General features: G+C 35.3%; 4 protein-coding genes across 5 annotated transcripts; 1 reads left to right on the forward strand and 3 right to left on the reverse strand.

The window, feature by feature from the left end:
• Positions 1 to 1,279: 1,279 nt before the first annotated feature.
• On the reverse strand, positions 1,280 to 7,964 carry LOC149966315 (ADP-ribosylation factor 3-like; the record flags this gene model as incomplete). The annotated part of the gene is made up of 6 exons (XM_090167523.1): positions 1,280 to 2,675; positions 3,113 to 3,238; positions 4,476 to 4,660; positions 6,893 to 6,957; positions 7,070 to 7,155; positions 7,866 to 7,964. Coding segments are annotated over 6 exons (696 nt in total), but the record flags the coding sequence as incomplete, so codon positions are not given.
• On the forward strand, positions 7,514 to 8,737 carry LOC149966316 (NADH dehydrogenase [ubiquinone] 1 alpha subcomplex subunit 6-like). The gene is made up of 4 exons (XM_090152842.1): positions 7,514 to 7,580; positions 8,094 to 8,234; positions 8,315 to 8,430; positions 8,500 to 8,737. Exons 2-4 carry the CDS (start codon positions 8,108 to 8,110, stop codon positions 8,626 to 8,628), a joined length of 372 nt encoding a protein of 123 aa, XP_090008968.1. The 5' UTR covers positions 7,514 to 7,580; positions 8,094 to 8,107; the 3' UTR covers positions 8,629 to 8,737.
• LOC149966317 (telomere length regulation protein TEL2 homolog) lies at positions 8,705 to 13,966 on the reverse strand. The gene is made up of 17 exons (XM_090152811.1): positions 13,489 to 13,966; positions 13,213 to 13,425; positions 12,981 to 13,135; positions 12,766 to 12,913; positions 12,591 to 12,690; positions 12,452 to 12,526; positions 12,245 to 12,386; positions 11,846 to 12,176; positions 10,887 to 11,067; positions 10,629 to 10,817; positions 10,389 to 10,556; positions 10,232 to 10,323; positions 9,932 to 10,031; positions 9,793 to 9,857; positions 8,987 to 9,102; positions 8,834 to 8,916; positions 8,705 to 8,760 (listed from the first exon to the last, which is right to left on the reverse strand). The coding sequence occupies exons 1-17, from the start codon at positions 13,845 to 13,847 to the stop codon at positions 8,722 to 8,724; spliced, it is 2,556 nt and encodes an 851-aa protein (XP_090008937.1). The 5' UTR covers positions 13,848 to 13,966; the 3' UTR covers positions 8,705 to 8,721.
• Positions 13,967 to 14,299: 333 nt separating this feature from the next.
• Positions 14,300 to 16,285, reverse strand: LOC149966318 (ADP ribosylation factor 4). 2 transcript variants are annotated; one of them, XM_090152830.1, is made up of 6 exons: positions 16,049 to 16,285; positions 15,683 to 15,763; positions 15,424 to 15,605; positions 14,877 to 15,002; positions 14,686 to 14,805; positions 14,300 to 14,599 (listed from the first exon to the last, which is right to left on the reverse strand). In XM_090152830.1, exons 1-5 carry the CDS (start codon positions 16,113 to 16,115, stop codon positions 14,716 to 14,718), a joined length of 546 nt encoding a protein of 181 aa, XP_090008956.1. In that variant the 5' UTR covers positions 16,116 to 16,285; the 3' UTR covers positions 14,300 to 14,599; positions 14,686 to 14,715. The 2 variants fall into 2 exon arrangements, with proteins under 2 accessions (XP_090008956.1, XP_090008947.1); XM_090152821.1 differs by having other exon boundaries at positions 14,300 to 14,805; positions 16,049 to 16,284.
• Between the last annotated feature and the right edge of the window lie 1,506 nt (positions 16,286 to 17,791).

Here is a 17,791-nt window from a genome sequence, read left to right on the forward strand (position 1 = left end):
GTTTTTTTAATAATTTTTGGCATAAAATCGTCATATAATGGGTAGGAAATTTGCGATTTCCTGTTGTAAAAACAACGGGAGAAACAAAATCGTTTCTTGACATAAGTATTAACTACATAAGCATAACAAAACAATAGAAAGTTAGTTTTTAATTTAATTCGTTTAAAATTACCAAAAGATTTCCAAGTAAAAACACAGTTTTGTTAAAAAAATAGGCTTGAAGCCATTGGAAAACCAGAATGGCTACCAAAAGAAACGGATCATTTTGGAAAAAACACTACCATTAAACTACTTACTAACACAGCAACACCTACACTTTTACGAAAATCACTTAAATCAGCTTCTAGAATTGTACTATTATAGAAAATAAATCATAAAGGGTTTATTTAGTTAATTAAGCTTAATGTTAAATTTATGTGATTTTGAAGGAATTGTTTCACAGTTTAAATCTACCTATAAGAGATCTTTTATGGCAAAGCCAGAGGCTTCCAGCTGTTCCAATGTCGTAGCCCTAGACAATACAAAAGTTCCTAACTTATGCGAAGCTACTAATAATTTTCTACACAAGTATACGACCTAATATGATGAAGCACTTACCAATGAAATTGAAGACGATGATAATGCTGATTTTTAATTTTATTTTGATGGATCAAACCTGTTCAGAGACAATATTATTCATTATGTTGTTGGCTTTGTTGTAAGGAAACTGCGAAAATGTCACCAAAGCAAGGCAGCATTAGAAGAAAACGCAAATGACAATAGAAGTTTTCATGACAATTGCGTTTCATCCGTGATCGTGGTGGGTTGATACATCCGTCTAAGGATATAATAAAGATCATTGAACAATATCTTTTATTGGCCCATGATTGAACTCTCAGGGAAATGCATCCGAAGTCTAAACCTTGAGAGATGTGGCGGTTCAATAAAAAATACTCCACTCAGAATTGAAACGCTTGTAAGACGATGTCTGATGCAAGAAGACATTTTCAAAGATTTAACCGAGCACATGTTTGATCAAGAATTTGGCTGGAACCACCATTTACACTACCTTGTCAAAAACAGCATTAACATTTTTACAAATATTAGGTTAAAAAGTTGCCAAGACCCTTAATGAGCAAATGAAGAGGGAATCAATTTGGAAAAAATGGACCAAACTCATCCTGTTGTTGTGATACTTACTTTTCTCTTCGTGATTCTTTGATTATGAACCGATTATTAAATCATATTTATTATGTTTAATTATATATATTATACTACTCTAGTTAAATGTATTTTATTAAAACAAGAAATGTGCTTTCCAAAGAACATTCTATTTTATAAATAAAAGAAGCGTCACAAGACTCAGATGGTAACCTTGGAAGGTATTTTATTTTCAATATAAAAAGTTCCTGCAGTCGTTCATAGGTGGCGCCAGGCGTACTTTGATAAAGTTCCACTAATGGTAAGCTGAAAGCCTATGGAGGAAATCCGGTCTGGGGCTCTATATTATTATAAACTCAATGTCCCAAACCGACATAGCGGCCAGCCCATTCGCTGAAGTTAATCTACGAACAGAAATATATCTCGGCGTCGAGCGCCCCTAGCGGAAAATTATTTTTAGAGTAGTTTTTGCATTGAAGCCAATATAAAAACGAGCGTGGCGCGCTGAACGCCAATAGTTTATATCGGGAAAATCCTTGTTCATGGAATTTCGGCGAATGGGTTGGCTGCTATTGCGCGAGTGTCAAAGTTGGCCGTGGTTAAGCAGATCGTTATTTTAGAGGCTTTTAGAGTGAATAGGGCGTCATTCTGGTTTCCCAAACCGACAAAAATCGACACGTTTTTAAAACCAATAATAATAATAATAATAATTTATTGGTACCGTAAGTTAAAGCAACTATCGGCTCTATCATTGCCACCTGTATTATGAAAAGGCCCCTGTTATTAGAGATGGCCATGAATCTATCAAAATTTTCGAAAAAAAAGACTTTCGTGGAGAGCGTGGAGCCATCTATTAATGGGAACGGAAGCTAAAATTCAAAATAGCGAAACAATAACGTCGTCAGAGAGCCATTATAGGGTATTATATTTAGACCACTTTTACTCTGCTTAGTGAACTTCAACCTAAATTATATATCCCATATAAAATATATTGGAAACAATTACTATAATTGAAGTTATTGACAAATTTACAAACGAGCCAATCAACGCGAAGCATACTTTTATGCCCCGCCTTTTGAGTCAAAATGTAGCTTCAGCATCTTGTTTTTAATTCGATGCTAGCGACATCTGTTGAAAAAAGAGCTACTTCACCCAGAGCCGACACTTGCTTTAAAATAATTATACGACTTTATATATTTAATTAGGATATAAAAATAGATTACGACAACGGTACAATTACGTATTTTTGTTTTTTTTTCTCTATATAAATAGAATGTATAGCACAATTAACATATCACATCTTTTAAATATGGCCTTGCTTTTTTGTACTGTTTTTGGGATGAAAATAGCATCTTTCTAGCGTCCGCTATTACCGCCAGAAAAACAAGCCAAAATAAACCTCATTGCGTAATACTCGAATTCACAGTACGAAGCCTGATATCGTTTGATTGTGATTTTTCAAACTCGTTGCATACCCAGGCTAAGCCTTCGTTGATTCCTCGTCCTTCCTTAGCACTCGTTGCTTGGATATGCCACTATTCAAACAAGTAGTTTAAAATCCAGAAATAAACGAAACGATTTTGAACAAAATCCGTTTTTATCATAGCTAGAGGAAACGTATATAAAGGTCTAGATAAAATATTTCAAAGGGAGTGAATACGGAGGTGACAGCTAGCAGAAACGCGTAATTTCTGCAGGCTATCCTTATAAGGCGCTATCTATGGCTAAGAAAGCTCGTGCTATCGTCGCGAGAGCCATTGTCTCCTGCTTAAAAATTATACTAAAAGTCACCAACAGATGGTGTCTAAAGACTACGGCCTGCGGAAAGGTCAAGCGCTTAGTACTAAAATGCTAAGAGAGCTCGCGCTCTTGGTCACGTGCCTTCCTCGGTGTCAATTCCGTATTTTATGTTAGGCTTCCCCCGAAATTTATCTAGACCTTTATATACATTTCTTATATCTATGGTTTTTACCCTGTGTCCTTTAACATCGTTTAGGCCTAATTTCTCCGCTATCTCGATAGGGCTCATGACATTTGGAAGGTCTTGCTTATTAGCGAAGATGATAAAAATAGCGTCTCGTAGCATTTCATCAGATAACTATATCAAAATAATTTAAAACATTAATATTAAAGAGAGATTGCTAACATTAGATAGATTCAGGAAATTAAAGGTATAAACACTTGGTAGGAAATAGACGCTTAAATCTTGGATAAAAAAAATAGTAGTTCCTACCTGGATATATCACACTAGCGTTCCGCGTGCATTTCCTAAGTGTTTGTTAATGGTTCTGACTTGTAGAAGTCTACGTGTTACGGGAGTTTCGGAAATTCCGCTAACTTCGCCGAAGCGGCGCTGCTGTCGCAAAAGCCATTTGCTGGTCAGGTTTTTGTTCAAGTGATATATCCAGATAGGAACTACTATTATTAATCCAAGCTTAAATCATGGGCCCATGCTTAAATAAAACATCTTCAAGGAAATCGCCAAGAAGTAATATTTCCGAGAGCCCAGACTTGTAAGTTACTGTTTCTTGGCGACCGAAAACTATCGCTGCGCCCCTTTTGGTTCACCTATATAGGTAGCAAAGCAGATGTTATTTGATTTTCCTCATCGTTATTCGTAAATTTGAATTTGTAAATAATGGTATTCAAATTTTAATATAATTTTTGCATCGTTTGCTTATCTTTTAATAAGTTTATTTAAGAAAAAACGTTTTTATGAATTTTTAATTTGTCTGTAGCAGACACTAGATCATACTAGCTACCTCGGATAAGCTAACGTCGTTACGCCCATTGAGTTGGGAATATTAATCTAGAGATCCAATCAAATCTGCTCCCCGCGAAACAATTTTTCGAAAATTACGATTGTGTCATCTCCTCTAAAATGACGAGAAAACGTTATCATATGACCCGTGGCGCCATCCATTATTTTTGAAAAAAAAATATTTTTGCCGGAAAACGCGTCTTATTTGAACGAACCATTGAGAGATAGACGGCGCCACGGGTAGAATGATAAGGTTTTCTCGTCATTCGGGAGCAGACGGCAGTATTCTTATTTTTTAAAAACTTGTTTCGCGAAATACTGAAATCCAACGTTTTGATTGGACCTCTAGATTAATATTCCCAACTCAATGGTTACGCCACATGGACTCGATTGAATGTAGCGCTTGTTGAGAACGTTGTGTTTTTGCTAAGCCTTACTATGTCGAAAAAAGCTACCGTACATGTAAACCACGCTTGTTTTGATGGGAATCATCAAGGCCACCACACTCCACCTGAGATATTCCAAGTGTATGCACATATAAGTTCCTGATAGGGCGTTTTTAAATTTAACGTACCAGTCTGTTATGAAGTTCGTACCGGTCCTCGTCAATTCTTTCTCTATCACTGCTGTCGACTACGTATATGACAATTTTTACATTTGGATAGTAATGTCTTTTCAATGGTCTAATTTTATCTCCACCACCAACATCCCAAAACGTTAATAGAAAGTTCTTATATTCAATCTCCTCCACGTTAAAACCTAAAGAAAGAATTTGTCAACCGTAATGGCCGCGTGGATTAATTACGAACAGCGATATTCCACTCTCTTCAAATTACCAAGGTGGTGCAAAAACGTTTGTTGATGGCGTTCTAGCGGCAAAAATCAAATGAAAAACCAAATCTGGGCATGCGCGAAAAAGGGGGTACACGGTAGGAAGGAACTCGCAAAAATTTGCTCCGATCTCGATCCGTTGATGTGTCGAAATTCGCAGATCGATTTTGAGCGATCTCGGAGCACCCGAGAGCGGGAAATGGAACGCGCTAATCTTGATCGGAGCATATCTGTGCACGCAAATGGAACATTAGGTGGTTTTTTTTCGCCTGTCCTAGGTTTTTTGAGCAGGTTAAAAAGTGTAGACATATGACGTCATTTTACTTCAATTCTGTCTTGACGATAAAAACTATTTGGAGTAAGAAGGGAGTAGTTAAAGGTTAAAGGTTATTTATAAAAAGCTTACCCGCCATGTTTTCGTGAAACGAAATTTAAGCAGACGACAAAGCTAGATTACTCCCTCTACACCTCCTTTCGAGGAGGAGTAAAAAGTGTAACCTTAGAGCTCTGGAACAAGCGAACAAAATTCGGGACAGGGTAAATTTTACCCCGAGAACAGGCGAATAAAAAGTCTTAGGCTAAAAAGTTTACACTTTTTGTCCCTGGACAAGCGAAAAAAAAACACCTATAATATGTTGATCAGAGCGATCTAGAGCGCTCGAGAGTAGTTAAATTGAAAACGCTATCCAGGATTTGTATGTACTGAGTCCACATAACTCTCCAAACATTAGGCTTAGAAGGGCCAGGGATATCTCAATCGAAAGGAAATATCATGTCCTCGGTAGCCCGTCATGAATTTTTGGAGATCTAGGGCCAACAATTGTTTGTCATTTGCCCATTTTAGTGCTATATGGCGATATTCGACTTTTAATCTACATAATCTTTTTGAATAAAGACCGACTTGGTTGAAAATTATATTTTTAGTTAGTGCTGATCATTTTGGAACTACTTAAGAAATTTTAATTTTAAATGAGATTTCTGGTCAATTCGTAGGACCCCACACCCCGTGTACGCACTATTGTGATATTCGAATTTCGTGCCTATTGATACAGGCGCCATCTAACTGCCAAAAACATTGAGTGCATACATGGTGCATATAACGCGTTCACGTGTCTCTACCTTATTTCCAAAACCAGGTAACTTGAAAAAATCGGTTTGTCTAAACATTTATTTAAATTAACATGTTCGCCTTTCGCTACCTTATTTCCAAAAGCAGGTAACTCGAAAATTTCATTTTCGATAAAATTGCTCTTGGGTTTAAGTTAATACACAAGATAATTCAAAAGTAGTTCAAATTTTAATTTAATATTTAAAATATATTTAATACATCGGGGGATTGTGTGTATTTAAATGTACGTTACATCTTTTTTCATTACTTTTCAACTCGAAAATTAAGGGGTCGAATATTCGAAGCATGTTCCATTTCTTTCTCAATCGAAGTTAAATCAATGGACGTTATTCCTATTTATTCCAAGTGGCGGATTTTGGAAGCTGATAATCAGAATTGGGGAAGCAGACGAAATTTTATCAGTGTTTCCATGCATTTGTTTCTTCTAATTTATTTATTGAACACTAAAAAATATACAGCAACCATATGTTTCGCAAACAATGAATATACAGATTTTCCAAGCATCTTTTGATGTAAAAGAACGATAAGCGCATAGAAACCCTGTTAAATATCGTCTGCTTCCCCAATTCTATACATCAGCTTACAATATCCACCGCTTCAAGCAGTCTCATATGGACAGCAATACTAGATTAATTCCATGCGCCGTTTTTCCCCGCTTGCATATGGTTTAACATTTTCTTTCCGCTGGAGCGCCATTAGTAGACATTTTAGGGTTTAATAATCAGTGATGGCACGGCCAACTTTGATCTCTCGCGCTACAGCGGCCGACCCATTCCCCTAAACTGTACTATAACATGTAGAAGTTCAGCGCCACGCTCGTTTTTGTATTGGCTTCAATGCAAAAACTATTCTAAAAATTATATTCCGCCAGGGGCGCTCAAACCATACACATCTTTTGCTCATAGGTTAACATAGAAACTTCAACGAATGGGTTGGCCGCTGTAGCGCGAACAGCGCGTGATCAAATTTGGTCGTGGTGATGGTAGTTGGTAATCAACGTGATAATGATTAGTACCTATGGTATGTATTACTTCTATAAAATGGCCCAACTTCAATCGATAAAGAATGGTCGTTTTTCCGGAACCGTCCAGCCCGTCTAAAAGTAAAAATTACGAAAAAGATCTGATTTACTTTCAGTTAGGTTCCAAGCCACTTTCAAACTGTAACTGTCGTATGGTAACACTGCAATTTATCTTCTCTTTACTTACCCATAAAAATACGGATTGGTTTTTTTCCAATCGTCAAAATACTGGAAACACTTTGGCCCATAATGATTAGAGCTAACGGCTACAAACTAAATGGTAAAAATATTGTATTTCAAACATAATTCTTTATTTTATCTGACACAAACGTCGCGATAGGATATATATATATAACGCCGAAAATTTGCGTCATCCTTAACCTCGTATTTTTTTTCGCGTTATCGCGAATGAGGTATGAAACAGCGTTGCCAGGTTCCGATTATGTATTAAAATTATCAAGTGAAAAAGGCTATAGTACTCGTACGTTTTGGGAAAAATAAACGGGAAATTTAAATTTTGTTGAAATATTGGCGTTACACTTTGGGAAGTTTACGTACTAAATTTTGTTTTAAATGGTTAAATGGCCCCAACTTTTAACCTGTACGATAATTTATCGTTAGTCTGGCAACCCTGGACTAAGAACATGGATATTTAGTAAGGTGCGTTCATGGAAGCAAGAGTACACGCTACAATAACGGTAGGACAACATATTCTTCGACACAAAAGTTACCCCAAAATCGAAGATTTAATATTGAGTCTCGAATATCTCGGATTTGAAAACGAAATAAAATAATTAACTGTATAAATGTGCAAAGATAATCATCCTAAATAACATTCGTTAATGCAATTAAAAATAAAACCATTTAGTAGACTATATTTATTTTGTCCTAAACGGTGTTGGGGTTTCTTGATGTAACAAAATTAAGGCTCGAAATGTCATGGTTTGTCTACACTGGTAGGATGAGAAATGCCTCAAAATTACCTTGTAACCGCAACTAAAATGCCAATTTATAAAATTGACATTGGAATGCCACCCAATAATGAATTCGTAAAAATCCCAATTCTCAGTTTGAGGGACGATCTTTACCTACGATTTATTCAAAATCGGGATTAGTTAATATCATCTTTGGTTAGACACAAAAGCAGAAATTTAAACCAAATCAAGCTGGCAGCGACACCTCGCCGTAGTTAAAAATATTTTTTAATGCAGATATTATTGCGAAAATGGCGTCCCAAGTAGTCAGAGCTATTCCTCGTCAAGTAAAACCTGTATTATCTATTGATAAATTAGAAGCTAAAAGGAGAGTTTTCAATTTGTACAAAGCGTGGTATCGTCAAATCCCATACATAAGTAATTATTAGTTTCTTTAATGAAAATTCATCTAAATTTAAGAACCTACCATTAAGCCTTGGTCGTTAACCTTCCTTAAGTTCAAGAGTACGATGTGCCGATTACAGTAGATAAAGGAAGGTCTAAACTGCGAGAAGTCTTCTTGAAAAACAAACATGTTCGAGATATAAGAGCTATTGATATGCTGGTTATTAAAGTCAGTTAATTTTAACTTGAATTTTTAACCTATAACTTTAAATTTAACATCCAAATCTATATCATTCAGGGACAAATGGAACTGGTGGAGACTGTGAAGCGTTGGAAACAGAATTGCCATCTCATGACATATTTCGAAGAAACAGTGAACCCAAAACCAAAGGACTTCATGTCCAAGTTCTTGCAGGGCCAAGATTAGACACTTTAAATTATAAACTGAAACCCAAATGGTAATTACTATTTAGTAAAAAGGTATGGAAATAACCACTTGTTCGTAGCGTTGTAAATAAATTTATTTGTTCTGAGAATCCTCTAAATTAAATGATACCTCCTATAAACAAGATAAACCTTGTTTGTAAATGCATGTACTATTCATCATAATAGTACCAATCTATATCAAGTACCTCTTGAATGGTCTTGGCCATCAAGGCTGATACTTGCGCTGCTATTTTACGGCAGTCTGTATCGCAATCTTTAGTTAATACATCTAAAATTAGTCAAAGAAAATTTACATTACGACTAACAGTTATTTGTATTAGAAATGTGTGGAAACTTACCTTGCAACCACGACTGATATTCAAACAACTCCGATTGAAATTCTAAAACCAATAACCCTGCAGGGACATTCAATAAAACCATCGATAGAGCAAAGAGCAATGATTGTCTAACGAACCTAGGGAAAGTGAAAGACCATTAAGATAATGAACAATGTATTTTCTCAATTTAAAATTTCTTAAAAAGTCCAAAGATAAAGGCTAGCTAACAAGTTAAAAAAATTAGTAAAAGAAGCATACGTATTGTAGTTTAATCCATCTGCAGAAAAACTGATCTAAATATTGCCGAAATTGTTATATTACGAATCTTCTTTTGCTACGAATATAACAATTTCCGAGATATAGCAATCCGTTTTTCTGCAGATGGATTTTACTTAAGAATAGTTCTATATTTTTTGGAGATAAATCTATCATACATACTCTTGAATTTGTTCAAAGCACTTTTTTGATTTGTTTTAATTTCATAAGAATGGTGCAAGATAAAGATATGCAGTTTTTTTATAGGTGAACTAAACCTGATCACACATTTTAATTTAGACCCTTTAAAATTGGCTGTTTAAATAGCACTTTAGCCATCGTTTATGGTGCCTAATAGTTTCAACTTTAAAACAAACTCGTTAATTTGTTTCATATTTTGCAGTCGAGATTATGTTTAGAAACATACAAGTTTTTACTCTATCTGGTTCCGTAAATTATTTGAGTCTAACACAATACAGTGTAATGTTGAGGGAGTTCTTACACCATGTGGTGGGATAATATATCACTAAAAATTGTAAGGTTTCAGCTTAAACTAAGAAAACAAATCTTACACTTCAACATGGTATCTAAAGATCCATAAAAACTCCAATAAATGTTTTGCCAACTTTTTCACAACCTATGAATTTTAAAATAATATTTAGGACAAATTCAAATACATGGACAGCAATAACTTAAGAAGAATAAACTCACCAATGAATTTGATGCAGAATTAATAAAAATGCCAAGGGTGTATATTAATCGTGCTAATAAATAACTATCATCGCCTAACAGATCAAACGAGTTTTGTTTACTGTTGGGAAGGGAACCACATACATGAATTAAATCATACAAATTTATAAATTGAAAAAACTGAAAAATATCATGCATGTCCAATTTTAATTTTTTTTGGGATAATTTTGACACAAAAATGTTCAATGTCGTCTAAAGTATAATAATAAAAAAAAATCGGACACGCTTTTGGTGTGTTGATATTCACCCAAAAAAACTTACCTATCATAATTGGTTAAAAGAGGGAAGAAAAAAGATCCAGCTACTTTTGAAAATTGATTTTCAACTTCTATCGGAGGTTCAACACAACGACCCTGGAGACGTGATAAATAATATTAAGCATACTAAACTTTTGACAGAATTAACCATTGAAACTTACTTTACTTATAATTCTGGTTTTGTTTTCAATTCTCTTCCTTAAAACTTCTTTCCAACTAGATGGTTGCGACTCGCTAGCCTCAACTCTCCCTAATTGCATATTTCGTTCTATTGGTTTGGCAGATATGTTTTGAATTCCTGATAATTGTTGACTCGCTGCAGCCATAACCTATGGGGAAAAATCATCGATATTTATGTACTAGGGTACAAAAAAAACGCTGTGAATTATATAAAAACACACCTCTAACATGTCCAAGCGTTGCCTTATGGAGTAATTACGATCGTAAAATTGAGCAGTCATATACTTTGACACTTCTTCGGGGCTGTTGACAAGTATGGCAACCAAGGCTTTAAACCTCCATGGAACAAACTGATCGCAGGCAAAGTTATTATCTAAATGGAGAAGAACTTTCGCTATTTCTTCAGAAATCTAAGACATCGAAAACAAGTTAGCATTTTGTTACAGATTTAAGAATAAAATTAGAATAAGTTATCATACTTCTTTAGCAGAGGTTGGTTGTCTTTTAATCAACTGTTCAGCACATTCCAAACAAGATTGTGTCCATTCCGGCTTTGTGTGATCTATGAGACCTTGAAAGCAATCTCGTATATAGAGTGGAGTTGAAGAACTAGGCAGCTCGGTATCATCCGTTAAATCATACGGCTCCAAGTCATCATCACTTATAAAAGTAATGATAAGTCAATATGAGAATAAAATTAATTTCTACTAAGGGAGAATGACAGTCATGGTTGAATTTTTAGGGTGGGGGTAAGGAAAAACGTATCCCCCATGTGCTTCAATACCGTTGGAGCACGCAGTTTTCGGGTACCACCAGGGCCGTAACCAAGGGGGAGGGGGGGGGGGGGGGTTGGGCCGTGACCACCATGAAACGTATGGTTGTATATACATTTTTTTTATTTGTTTCCATTGCGTGCCCCCCCTGAAATAAAATCCTGGTTACGGTGCTGGGTACCACCACTAAGACAAGGGGCTAGTCACTCCTCGTAATCGGTGTACAAGCCCGTATCTTTGACTGTGCTAATGAGAGTCTGTAACTTTATCAGTGTTGGGTATGCGCAAGATATCAGTCAGATTTAGGAGCAACGATATAAGTTACATTAAGTCATTCCCCCCCCCCCAAGTATAAATAAATACAATTTTGATGGGAATTTCATGAATTTGACAATATCTTAACCATTATTTTTTTGTTATCTTAATGGCAATTTTTATAACTGCACCATCTATACGTATTTTTAGGAACCTCAATTGTTATAAATAGGGATGCACAAACATTATGGACCTATATATCGTCCGATATTAACAGCCACGAATAGCCGACATATCAGCTGTACCCATATTGGTGCATTCCTAATTATAGAGCCTAGTACTAAATAAAAACCGGGCTGTAGTCACTGTTTAGAAATAAACCTCATTTAATAGGCCATAATTGCAATTACCTATCAATATCTTGTTTTGCAAGGTTATCAGTGGTTACAGGTTCAGAAGTACTCTCAGAGATGGAAATATCAGCTGGGCTTTGGATATTTGGAATGTTTTTGGAGGGACTTGATTCTTCTGGTTCAACTTCCTTTGGTTCTTCAGGTATTTTGGTAAATGCGAGTAGGGCCTTCACTTCATCTGTCTCCTCATATTCAAACTCCAATTTTGGACCATCTGGTTCCAAAATGGACATGTACAACTGACCTATAACCATTCCTTGGACCCGTATCGGTTCTGATGAGTTACTGATATGCATTTGAACGCCTCTCATGACCCAAGTAAGGTACCCTACCAAAGATTATGTGTCGATTTAAGTACTATTCCAAATCAAACACCAAATTTCTATAAGATTATACCTTGTTTATATGACCTAAAATCAATATTCTTTAAGTAACCTGCGCACATGACCAAGGCTGCTGTCCAGGCAAAGTTTTGCTCGTAAGATAAGTAACGCAATGATGTTGCATCCGACCAGGATTGCAGAACATGAGATATTAACTATAATATAATAATTTTTATTAGTATCTTCTTAAGATGTTCGTCGAAGTAAAAAATCTATAGACCTCTAAAAATAATTTATGATCTTCTTGAATTTCGTCTTCGGCTAAATATCCAATACAATTTCGAAGTATTCTAGTCTGTAATCAATGTTTTCCATTAGCAGAACAATTATTAAATAACTTCGTAAGGCTCAAAACCTACATTTTCAGATTGTCTAATCAAAATAAATTTCTGGCTGATGAGGAACTTTAAAGTTTGTTTCACTAGTCTCTCGCCGATGAAGTACTTAACATAGCCATACCTTATAAAAAAAGATAAAATTTATTTAAAATTGGTTGAACCAAGTCAATTCAAGATTAAAAAAGGCAACAATTACCAAGGAATGTTATTCAATAGCGGCCTCAAAACATTTTCTAAACACCTGTCTTGGACGCCGACAAACAAGCGACTAGAAGCTTTCCTCCAAATGAAGTTACTTTTGCATTCATTCAAAATTTTGGGGGTGATTATTTCAAATATTAAATCTATAAATATAAATTAAACTGAAATGGGTAGAGTTTCAGTTAAAAATACAAAGCTTTAAGTATTAACCTGCATAGCCAGTCAAACACAAACGTCCTAAAAACTGGCTCATAAATTCCAAAGAAGCATTACGATTATGAGATAGCTCCTCGCAAACTTGAGCCAATGTGATTATTATTGCATCCGAACACAAGGTACCATAGCTCGTTTTATCGAATGGTGCACTATCAATTAAATATTTTTAATAAACTGAAACCAAGATAGTTTAATAAATGAGGCTCAAAATAAGAATTGTATTTACCCAACTATTCCTGATAATTTATTTGCTACGCGATCTGGTAATGAAACTAAAAAACTTATGAGATGAGTCCACATCGGATTAGGAACTTTTTTACTAATACTGCTAGAATCAGCCACTGCTAAATACGACTGATCAAACATCATTTCTCTAAAACTATGGCCTGCAACAAATTTCTTCAGAATAGATAAAATAACATCTTGCTTAACACTTGGGCTAGAAATTAACGGTTTGATTACATATAACTCTAATATTACATATGCATCTATCAATACATACCTGGTGGTCTCCAGCGCACGACACAGTGCTGACAAAGCTTCAGCATGGCAACCGTGAGTAAAAATACCCTGGTAGACTTCTATCTTCCAAGTTAAATCGAACGTGTCATGCTGTATGGCTTTTAAAAGTCGCGTTAGCAATCTTTCAAACAAATTTATGACGTTTTCACGCACCGCCTCTTCGCAATATCTAAGCTTGCCATTTAATGGCAAACAGCTATTTAAATTCTTTAGTATCTCCCACGGAATCTCTGTTAAGCCTTGGTCCCCGTTAGACAGGTTATCGAGAGGCCTAGATTTTCTTTCCAACGCCAGAAATATTTCGTCCAATTGAACGAGGTATTGAAAAACACTTTCCATTTTAACATTAAAAATAAATTACCTAATAAAACACTATTTAACTTACGGCGTCTTTTTGTTAGACAAAAAGCACGCCGACTACTCGAGTCGTAGCTGACGAAATGGAAAGTGAAAGGAAAATTTCCGATTACGGAGAAAACAAAGAGGGTAGGAAGAATCACACCCCCAAATCCAACCTATCGCGTCGTATCGTCCGAGGATCAATTCGTCGTTGATTGGTTGAAGCGACAACAGAGAAAATATTTCAACAGAAAGCGAAATTTTTCCAAATTACTTTTCTTTCAAAATTTGTAGCCCCTAGCCCCAGAGCCCTTCAGCCTCCCGGGCATAGTTATTTTTCGGGTCAAATGTTGACCGTCAAAAATGTCAAGGTTGAAAGAAGTTGGTTAAGACCAAAAATTTAAAACTCTTCGGCTTTAAAATGTATTTGCCAGAATTAAAAATTTCATAAATTTTACAAAATGGGAAATAAAGTCGACTTTATTTGTATTGTAGAGCGAAAAAACTATATATCAATGATTACTGGATTAGATTCACACATTTAATTACAAAAAGGGAGAAAATAGCTGATATAAAATCCTTATGACAAGGTAATTTTTTTTGTTTGCCAGAAAAAAAAACAAAAACCATATAATTTGGTATCATTTAACTGTTTGTTCTCTATAAATAAGAATTTTGGTGGGAAAAGAGTTCTAAACTGGCTCACATAGGAAAATAAAACAGGTGCTTAAAATAACGTGTTGAACGAATATCTAGAGGTTAGAGACATAAAAATAAAAAAGGTAGGAAAATAAGATGATACATCACAGTTTTCCAACTAGAACTCGCGCCTGCTCACCGTTTAATATTTAAATTTCGCCACTTCTTTCTATTTAATCTTTGCTAACTCATTTGACAACCAATCTAAGCCTTCGTAAAGTCCTTGGCCTTGCGTTGCACACGTAGCTTGGATATACCACTTTTACAATTATTAAGAAAAATAGGTTAAAAATCAGTATGAAAATTTACAATTTCACTAAAGTAGTTTACCCTTCGATTTCGTAGCTGATTGAGTCCCAATTTTTCCGTTAATTCGGCGGCATTCATCGCATTTGGAAGGTCTTGTTTATTCGCAAATAACAGAAGTACAGCGTCTCGAAGTTCATCCTCATTTAACTATGGAAAATCAATATACACTTCGAAGTTTGTAAACATAGTTTAACAGATGCTTGAAATTATTCCATTAAGAGCCAATTTAGTTATCAGAAAAACTTAGATACACAATTGGAGTAAATTTCATTACAAGGGTTAATCTATAAAATGGCTTCATAAGTTAGTTGTTAAACTGACTACGAATTTATAACTCAGTTAAGAGAAATGATTAGCCATATTAATAATTAAAAATACCTAATTACGTTCATATATAAGTTTAAATAATCTTAATTGATTATTACATTTGTCAAATTTTCACCAATGAATTTCTAAAAAGTTATTTATAACTCAGTAGCTACTTGGTCCCCCTCCCGCCTTAAGATCTTAAGGGTAAGCCAAGGCCTTTTAGATCAGTGAGAGTTTATAAAGACTAAGATAGTTTTACCATTTTTTGAAGTTCATCTTGGGCCTCTGGAATTCTTTCTCTATCATTGCTATCAACTACAAATATGAGCCCCTGCGTGTTTTGGAAATAATGTCTCCAAAGAGGTCGAATTTTGTCCTGTCCACCGACATCCCAAACAGTAAAACAGATATTTTTATATTCAACGGTTTCCACATTAAAGCCTTTTATAATAACAAAAAAAAGGTTTAAATGCTAAGTCTAAATAAGCAGTTATAAATTGTTTTAAAGTGAATGTTACCTATAGTTGGAATTGTGGTAACGATTTCTCCTAACTTTAATTTATAAAGAATAGTGGTTTTCCCCGCAGCATCAAGACCAACTAAACCAAAGATTAAAGATTATTAGTTTGCTTTAATTTGTCTTAAGGAAAAATCAAAACATGTATGCAAGATAATTAATACTACAGACTTATAATTTACTTTAAGTAAATATTTAATTGATTGATTTAAATTGCCCTCATGTTTGGTTAGTGATGCCATTTCAAAAACAGTAAATATTCGAAAGTAAAAAACATTGAAAGTTAAAATTAATCCCCTTAAGCCTTTGTGAAATTTTTTCACAATAGAAGTAATTCAACTGACAGTATTATTATTTCTATTCTTACCCATAAGAATTCGAACTTGTTTTTTGCCAAATAAACGAGTTAAAATACTGGATATAGTTAAGCCCATATTGATTAAGGCTTACAGTGATTTAATTAAACTTAATCTACAGAATAACTTGTGAAATATTCAAATTAAAGGCCTACACAAAATTTTAACTCTGACGACACAACGTAATTACGAATAAGTTTCTGGCACACGCAGTCCTCCACTACCGGCCCGCCTGTTTGCCACGTAATTTTTCAATTCGCTTTTATCGTCCCTAGGTGGTGCTAGCAGAGTACTTAGTCGTAACCATGACTATTCGAGACCGAAAGGTTCGTAATCGTGCAGGAGTGTAGATGGCGTAACGGCGATAGCTTCTCCAAGATAGGGCCTATGATCTAGCGTCTGCTACACACAAATTAAAAAGTCATAAGAACGTTTGTTATTAAATAACCTTATCAAAATATAAGCAAACGATGCAAAAATTATATTAAAATGCAAGTACGAATAATTATAAAGTCAAATTTCCGAATAACGATGAGGAAAAACTAATAGCGTCTGCCAGTGCTTCCACTTCCAAAAGATCATTTTACCCAGACATAAGCTGAAAAATACCCACTTTTACCCATTCCAAATTTAAAAAATACCCTTAAAATTCCCACAAGAATCAAACAATAAAATATCTCACTTTTACCCATTTTAAATTTAAAAATACTCTGAAAATTCCCATAAAAAACACCGATTTAAAAAATGTAGTTAAATTATCACCGTTTTTTCTTTAATTTTTACAAAGAAAAAGACACTCATATTAATGGTAGGTATGCAATTCGCTTACTAAGGGACGAAAACAATATTTATGTCTAGTCCAATCGGCAAAGCTGACAACAGAGAAAGAACCTAAAAGGTTTTCCACTTACGGCCAACTTAGTTACATTTTGTCAAAAAGGGAAATTATATTTCATGGTAGATTATTTTCAAAATTTTTAAATACCCTTAAATTTCCCATGAAATGTTCGAAATACCCTCATTTTACCCATTACCCTCAATCTCGAAAAAAAATCCCTCTCGAGGTCAATTTTACGCGAAAAAGGGTAAAATACCCTCAAAGTGGAAGCACTGGCCACTACTTATCTACAATGGCGAACCAAAGGGGGCGTAGCGATAGTTTTCGGTCGCGAATATATTTCTGAATGTCGGTCTGTCTGTCTGTCTATGTGTTTTTCTGTCTCGCTAGTTGTAGGCGTCCACACCGTTCCACCTATCGCACCCAAACTTCGCACCGTTGTTCTTATTGGTGAAAGGAAGCGAATCGCATCGGTGTTAGTGGGCGTTCGCCCCAATTAATCACCCGAAATTTGTTCTCATGATCTGTTGATGCTTTTGGTCTGCGCTTCGCCTGATGCTATTAAAGGGAATGTTCTCCACTTCTCCTCAGGATAAAAGTTATCTCCTGCTATGCGTCGTACTATCTAATATATCTATTTCTAAAAGTTTGTCTGTCTTTCTCCTTATAGGCATCCGCCCCTTTTGCCCTAGAACGGCCAAATTGACCACATTTGTTCATAATTAGGAAAGTAAGCGAATCGCACTATTTTTGTGTGCTCTCCTAACCTGTGGTTCGCGGGCCATGTCATTCTGTCTGTCCATGGTCTGTCGGTCTAATATATTTCTAAAAGTTTGTCTGTCGATCTCGCTATAGGCGTCCGTACCCTTTGCCCTAGAAACCCAAATTGGGCACATTTGTGGTCCACGGCTCCAAA

Source organism: Leiobunum rupestre, chromosome 1, assembly GCF_980474605.1.
Source record: "Leiobunum rupestre chromosome 1, qqLeiRupe1.1.hap1, whole genome shotgun sequence".
Taxonomy (NCBI): Eukaryota; Metazoa; Arthropoda; class Arachnida; order Opiliones; family Sclerosomatidae; genus Leiobunum; species Leiobunum rupestre.

Excerpts from the sequence above, each read along its gene's own strand:
- LOC149966317 (XM_090152811.1), bottom strand. The coding sequence starts at position 13,847 with ATGGAAAGTGTTTTTCAATACCTCGTTCAATTGGACGAAATATTTCTG. Across the intron at positions 12,691-12,765 it reads CTATTGAATAACATTCCTTG|GTATGGCTATGTTAAGTACT; the intron begins GTAATTGTTGCC and ends TTTTTTTATAAG. Across the intron at positions 8,917-8,986 it reads ATATCAGTCGTGGTTGCAAG|ATGTATTAACTAAAGATTGC; the intron begins GTAAGTTTCCAC and ends GACTAATTTTAG.
- LOC149966316 (XM_090152842.1), top strand. The coding sequence starts at position 8,108 with ATGGCGTCCCAAGTAGTCAGAGCTATTCCTCGTCAAGTAAAACCTGTA. Across the intron at positions 8,235-8,314 it reads TCGTCAAATCCCATACATAA|TTCAAGAGTACGATGTGCCG; the intron begins GTAATTATTAGT and ends ACCTTCCTTAAG. Across the intron at positions 8,431-8,499 it reads TTGATATGCTGGTTATTAAA|GGACAAATGGAACTGGTGGA; the intron begins GTCAGTTAATTT and ends TATATCATTCAG.
- LOC149966318 (XM_090152830.1), bottom strand. The coding sequence starts at position 16,115 with ATGGGCTTAACTATATCCAGTATTTTAACTCGTTTATTTGGCAAAAAA. Across the intron at positions 15,764-16,048 it reads ACAAGTTCGAATTCTTATGG|TTGGTCTTGATGCTGCGGGG; the intron begins GTAAGAATAGAA and ends TCTTTGGTTTAG. Across the intron at positions 14,806-14,876 it reads ATCAGCTACGAAATCGAAGG|TGGTATATCCAAGCTACGTG; the intron begins GTAAACTACTTT and ends TAATTGTAAAAG.